This window comes from Nansenia antarctica (assembly GCF_963989245.1).
Source record: "Nansenia antarctica genome assembly, chromosome: 7".
In the NCBI taxonomy this organism is placed as follows: domain Eukaryota; kingdom Metazoa; phylum Chordata; class Actinopteri; order Argentiniformes; family Microstomatidae; genus Nansenia; species Nansenia antarctica.
This window is the reverse complement of record NC_137677.1, coordinates 43,827,563-43,834,923: the sequence shown is the minus strand read 5'-3', so window position 1 is coordinate 43,834,923 and position 7,361 is coordinate 43,827,563. Positions and strand designations below refer to the sequence as shown.

At 44.4% G+C, this 7,361-nt stretch overlaps 1 protein-coding gene across 1 annotated transcript; it reads right to left on the bottom strand.

Annotated features, from left to right (window-relative positions):
* Nucleotides 1–3,833: 3,833 nt before the first annotated feature.
* LOC308162634 (C-X-C chemokine receptor type 1-like) lies at nucleotides 3,834–4,946 on the bottom strand (the record flags this gene model as incomplete). The annotated part of the gene is made up of 1 exon (XM_080536778.1): nucleotides 3,834–4,946. The coding sequence occupies one exon, from the start codon at nucleotides 4,944–4,946 to the stop codon at nucleotides 3,834–3,836; it is 1,113 nt and encodes a 370-aa protein (XP_080392904.1).
* Nucleotides 4,947–7,361: the final 2,415 nt, after the last annotated feature.

Sequence of the window (7,361 nt, the reverse complement as noted above, 5' to 3'; positions counted from 1 at the left end):
CTGGACAAAATTTTGATGTGTTCAATACTTATTTCCCCAAGTCCACATTTGGTTGGTTGCCGACTTATTCCCCCTTTCACCAGCTGCTGTCACATATTTAGCAACTGTTGCCTGTATGCAAATTTCTTAAATTAAGATAGCCAGAGGTCAGTTGAAGCTTAAGGAACACTAAACTTGAGTTTGTTTTGATTTTGCAAGACTTTGTGTTTTGTGTTGTTTTTTCCTCTCCCTGTGTCTACTGTCTTGAGGTTGTGTGAGACAGCTGTACAACATCTGCCAAGTCTGTTTTTAGGTTACTTTACAGTGGATCAGGTCAAGCAGACAGAGTTTGTTTGGTGAGCAGTGGGTGCAGGGGGTGCACACCTTATTAGGCATGCTGTCGGCGTCTGCCTTGTTCCCTCCCTGGCCTCCTAATGCCTGTGTGATTCTGGATGAGTACAGTATATGGGCCGCTTTGCCAATCCATGACATTCATTGATCTAGAAGATTCTAGAACCAGGGGAAAGAGACAGTGGTGACTGTTTAGGTGTGGGGTTGAGGACACTGATCTGCGGTCGTCCTCCTTAACGTTTGTCTCCTGCCGTATGACGTTGTGGACAGATTAAATGAACACAGAGAAGATGTGGGTGTATTGGTTGATTATGATGAATTTCCTCACACTAACATACGGTGAAAAGCTGCCTCCTTGTCAATATGAACAGATGTAGCTACAGTGATGTCTTCAAAGTCCCAAGTCAGAATGATCCAGCCCACATAATAAGACGTAACTATTATAGTGATGATACTAAAGAAAGAATGCTTTGGTAGGTTGGAGGTTGTTGCGGGAAACCAGAAATAGTGGTTTTGTTAGCTTATTCTTGTTGCTAGTGTTTGCTAATACCTTCTCTTGATTACTTACACTTAACATAACCACTTTGAAGCTATTCCTAACCCCAACCATTCACAGTTAATACAAAACCCTAACCCTAACCTTTACCATAACCATGCAAAGTTAACCAATACGGCCCCATTAGTCATTGCTAACAGTTTTTTAGTTTTTTGATCTAATTGTGACAAAATAGGACATTGCCTAGACATGGTATGAAGATATTTTGCAATGATACTGTGTTGAATGTTCTTTTTAGGGGTGTTGGAAAGATGAAGGGGTAGTCAGCATCATTTTGAGGATGAATGTTCTCTTGCATGAATGCAAGCTGTGGCTTGGCACTATTCAAAGGAGCAGGAATTCCATTACCAGAGATGTGATTGAGGGCAGGCGAGGAACCAGCGTCTTTGAAGACAGACTATTTTTTAAGCTTCACTTGGCAAGAGTGTATATGAACTCTGCCCCAATTCTTCACCAGATGATCTTTCTGTCATCCTGGCAAGAGGATCGAGGCACCCTCTACATTTTATGTTTTTCTTTTGGGTGGCATAATATGTGTTCTTTTACCATTTCTGTGATTTTGCCAATGAGTGACCTAAAGAGCTGTTCCTTATTGCAGAGTTGATAGGGAATGACTGGCCAATAAAGATTAAATCAAGCATAATTAAGAACTTGGACAGCCAATTTGCTCCCGTGTGTGTATGTGTATGTGTGTGTGTGTGTGTGTGTGTGTGTGTGTGTGTGTGTGTCATTGCTACATGTATCCTTGTTTAAAACAAAGAGAAAACAGTTACTGAGCTTACTTCTCTATTGAAACAAACCTTACAGTTATGAAAGTGAAGGTGCTTTTTTGAAGTGCTAGAGGAGTAATGATGGGCGCATGCCTGTCCTCCCAGACACCATGTCACCGAACCGCTTCAGTGAAATAATGCGACTCCTGCGTTTTGATGATAAGGACTCCAAACCCACACTCACAGAGACACATCTGCCCTGATTTCAGACATTTGATGTATTGGGCAGAACTCAACTGGTTGTTATAAGCCAGGAGACAACATCACTGTTGATGAGACATTTTTTCCAGCACTTTTTTCTTGGTACGAACAAGCCTGACAAGTTTGGTATGGACACATCTGTTATGCGCTCCACATTTGACTGTGGGTTGAAATACTTGTTCACTGTTTTATTTATTTATAAAAATAATATATATTATTCTGATTATATATATTCTATTCTTTGTCCTGATGCCTCTTGATAAGTCAAGTGTTATATATGAGATAATGTTTCATACTTACGTGTTTTGCCAGACTTGGCAGCAGACACCGCAGCAGATGTCTGCTAAACATTAAAAGATATTGTTATTTGAGCCCCGCGGTGGCGTAGCGGTCTAAGCACTAGCCACTAGTGCAAGCTGCCCACCGGGGACTGGGATCGAATCCCGGTCTCGCCAGACCCGGATATGGCCGAGGCACACAGGGAGCGGCATATTGAGTGGCCGCTCCAGAGGGCGGTATAGGACTATTTCCGGACAAGGATCCGTCGCGCAACAGCGCCCCCGGGGTGCCGGAATAACGGTGCTGGGCTCGAGGAGCCAGTCAGCTAGTCTGCCTGGCGATCTCCTCTGGGGCTGCCGGCCACGGGGTCGTGCGGCGGATCCTACGCAATAGGCAGGGGATAATTGGATGCTAGGTTGGGTTCAATTGGATACCAAATTGGGTGAAAAAGGGGATCAAATCTGAAAAAAAAAGAAAAAAAAGATTGTTATTTAACTGTTGCTGGATAGTTGGTTGTTTTGGGCATGTTGAATAATGTTCAAATCTATTTCTGTATGTTTGTTCTCTTTATGTGGGCCACTTTGAAAGTAAAACATCTATTTTACAGAGGAATTAGGTTATATAAAAACAACACGTAATACTACAGTATGCAATACAATAACACAACACTCTGAATCATAATGTGATCAAAACAGACTCAGTGGGGGAATCATGACAGACAGCACAGACAATGATCTAGAAACAGTATAGGTATACAGATCAGTGAGCACAGATAGTATTCAATAAAAATACATGCTTGTACCACCTTTCCTCCTGTGGCCTCGTCTGATGGTAGTCTCACAGTCAGTTTAAACACTCCCTGATCCAAACTGATCTCATGGTTCAGCTTCCCAAGAACTTTCTGTCTGTCTGTACATGGGACAGAAATCAACCACTCTTACTGACTGTCTGTACATGGGACAGAAACATTAGGGTACATTAGGGTTTCCCTCGAGCGCAACAAACAGTGTGAATGAGTATGTGTCTGTTTATGTTTTATTAATTACTGTAGACATGGGCTGATTGCTTAATGTTGTGCATTGTCTCAGAAGCTTTCCTTCTTGTTTTCAGGCTATATACCAGATCCCCATCTCTAGACATTTGGTAGTAGTTTGTAGTAAAGTAGTTTGCTACAGATGTGCATTGCAGCCTAATATGAATCAGTTCATATCTCCATGAAATCCTTCGAGTTTTCAGGGACCCTTTTCTAACCTGCTGTAGTGGACATCTCTGACTGAGGCAGTGAATCTGCATGCGCTCAACTCGTGTGGTCATTTGACGCCCCCTTCAGGATCAGGAATGCACTGCAATGTAAAGATGCTGTGAAACAGTACTCATGCCTTTTACTAAAAAACAAACAAACAAACAGGGTTACAAACTTGATTTTAATTCTGTCGTAATAAACATTAGTGGTTACACAAAGTGCTAGCGTGCCCCTTCCCACTCTCTTTTGGCTCCATCCACCGGGGTGAAAGAAGTTTGTTTTTGTTTCTTTCACTTTGAAATTACTTTTCAGACTTCACTATGATCATGAACCCTCCGGCCAAAAACAATTCAATAAGATGAACAGCTATATACAAATAACAAATGATGCAAAATAGTTCTTTAACAGCAAATATAGATTGTCACACACACACACACAGTTCCACACAGGTGTATCACATGAGTGTGGAGGTGGCCTCTGAGTTGAGCGAGGTGGACCTGCTAGCTCTGGTACCTATGGTTCTGTCCATCACCCCGCTCCTGTGGAGCCTGTGGACCAAACTGCGTCTGAACTTCTCCCCTATGAAGGCGTAGAGCAGCGGGTTCACACAGCTGTGCAGCAGCCCCAGGCTCTGGGTGGCCAACATGGCCGTGTCCACCGCTGCCCGCGCCCCACAGCTGTGCTCCAGCAGCCTGGCCCGCAGCAGGGTGTCCGCCATCACCGTCAGGTGGTAGGGCGTCCAGCAGAGGAGGAACGCCACCACCACCGCCACGATCACCCGCATGGCCCGCTGCCGCTGGAAGCCCCCCCGGGTCCGCAGCAGGCGGGCCACCGTGATCCCGTAGCACACCAGCATCACCGCCAGGGGCAGCAGGAAGCCCAGCGTGTGGCGGAGCCCCCTGGTGGCCAGACGCCACTCTTCAGCCGTGCCGGGGTCGTAACGCTCCGCACACACCGCACTGCTCTTCTCGCCCTGGCCACCAGGGGGCAGGAAGGCAGAGTTGTAGAGGGCGGGGAGGGACAGGAACCCCCCCAGGACCCAGACGGCAGTGCAGGCCCCCCAGCTGACCAGACGGCAGTTGGCACGGCGAGCCTTCGCCCTGACGATCACCAGGTAGCGGTCCACGCTGATGCATGCCAGGAACAGGATGCTGCTGTAGAAACTCACTTCCTGTAGCAAGCTGACAATCTTACACGTCACGTCTCCGAACACCCAGCCCTCCATCACCGAGGTGGCCCAGAACGGCAGGGTCACGGCCAATAGGATGTCAGCCAGGGCCAGGTGCAGCAGGTATAGGTCGGAGGGAGACAGGGCCTGGCGGCTGGAGCCAATCACAAGGCCCACCACCAGGTTCCCAGGGACAGCCAATAGGAAGACCAGGATGTAGAAGACACACACAACGACCGTGACGGGGAGGGAGAGAGGCACGACCTCGCAGGTGAGTGTGCTCTTGTCGATGATGAAGTCGGTGTCATTGAAGGGGTCAGTGTAGTTCAGCGCGTCGTAGTAATCCGAAAAGCTGTCCAGCATGAAGGAAGAGGTGTTTGGGTCTGAGAAGAAGATCATACTAGTTAGAATTCATACTGTACAACTAACATGTCAACACTATCCAAAAACAAATATTTAAGTTTATGTGTGACAGGCATGGGGCCTCATTTATAAAAAAGTACTTGAACGTCATCTTTGACTTGCACGTAAGCACATTTTTCTAAACGGATGTAAGCATTATTTATAAAACGGGCTGCGCTTGTTTGAAATTGCGTACGTACTTAAGTCTATAAATACCAAATATACTTGAGAATGAGCTTTGTATTTACGCCCTGTGATAGCGGCTCGATTATAGCGGCTGAATTAAGCCAAGTGAGCGGGAGAGGGCAGAGAAGGGTGGCTTCTCGGTAAGTTGCATTTGTAACGTTTGATCATGACAACCAGTACTCAAGTTGTAAAAGAAAATCAGGGGGGATGGTGGATTTTATAATATGAGGACAATTTTTGCATCCCCACAGCGTCAGTGACTTCAGTGTCAGTGACTTGGTAAAAAATGCCCCTCGCCCACAGTATTTTACTCAATATGCGCACAACTAAATGTTGAAATGGCAGTAATACCACGTTCATTGATAAAATGACATAAGGGATGGAAAGGGGAATGGCAGTTTTAGAAGGGGGATGATTTTGACCGTTTTTATTTCAGGGGGGATGCCATCCCCCCTCAACTTGAGTGCTGATGACAACTAACCAGCAAATGCTTATACTGTAATAATATAATGGTCTTATTCTTATCAGGTGACATTGAAAATATGGCTGCTCACTCCCAGACACCGGAGACACCGGAGAAAAATCCAGTATAATTTAGCGCATTAGGCATGTTGAAGGGGAGATGGCGTTGCCTTGACAGCTCCGGAGGAATATAAAGGAAGACTGAAATACAATCATAAACATCAGTTCCCTTTAAATCTTGAATTAAACTCATTTTCTCGGCTGATAACAACATTGTTAATTTTATTACGAGTCACGTTCACTTCGCATGAATTACAGTATAGGCATTGCGGCTCACATGCCTGTAATAACTCTGCATAACCAGTAGGTAATGTGCGTACGCAAGGTCAATACCCGACGTAGAGCTACGATCGTTTCCACGGTCAAATTGACTCAAGTTGAAATTGTATAAATAATAATAATAATAATAATTCATTACATTTATATAGCGCTTTTCCGAGGCTCAAAGACGCTGAAATCACTATGTGGACAGGGTTTTCTATGTACGACACAGGTAAGATCAACATTTGATCTGAGTACTTTCTATAAATGAGGCCCATGGAGTTTGAATTCAGGTTTCAGGTGGAAGACACAAGTGTCTACCATTCGGCCAAAGGATATCCTCAAGGTCCAAAGGCAACACTTGAGTTACATGTCTCAGACAGGGCTACCTCATCAGGAGAGTGTGGTTCCAAACCAACTCCACTACATATAGACTAACAAAAAATGCTTTACAAAGGAAGGAAGTACAGTACATCCTAACATAATGTAGTCCTCTTTCCAAACGTGGGAATGGTTCAAATTGTTCAACCATCCATTACTTCACACTTTCGGCTGAACTGCCATGACTTACAGTATGTTGATGCGGTTCAGTGTGAGTGTGTGAGATGAAGACGGTCTGAGGTTAGTTGAAGCAACATTCTAGTTTCCTCTAGATCTCACAGCAGGAAATCTGCAACATCCTTCACACGTCACACACTTCAATCGGTGTGTGACCTGTAGAACTGATGTTATCAGTCATCCAATATCATGGTAGAACATCACATCTATTACATATTAATCCAGTCTGACCAGGGGCCTCATTTATAAAAAAGTACTTGAACGTCATCTTTGACTTTCAAGTAAGCACATTTTTCTAAACGGACGTAAGCATTATTTATAAAACGGGCTGCGATGGTTTAAATTGCGTACGTGCTTCCTTCTATTGATTGATTGATTGAAAACTTTATTAGAAGGTTTGCAGAAGTAGGTACATGAAAGTACATATTACATACAAGGTCAAACTAAAAGGATAAAAACCCAAGAAAGCCACTGGCTTATTTCAATTGGGGTCCTTGATTTTCAATTCATCGTTACATGTAAGACAGACATAAGAAAAGAACTAGTACTATCTACAAGATAATACAGACAAATAACTATTACTATCTACAAGATAAACGTACATCCATCATGGGAAGAACAATACAACAAAACATAAGGTATGTACAGCGGGTAGGACAGGTGGGGACATACACCACAGGTGGGGGCGGGGGACAAAACACAAAGTATGTACAGTGGGTAGTTCGGGTCTTTTAATCTGATTTTTGTTTTAGAGGGTCCAGTTACGGATTGCAGCCTCCTGTAAATGTTTTTTGAGAGTGGTTTTGAAGGTGGGCAGTGTTTTGCACTCCTTTAAGATTATAGGAAGGGCGTTCCACATCTTTACTGCATAGTTTGCAAACGAGT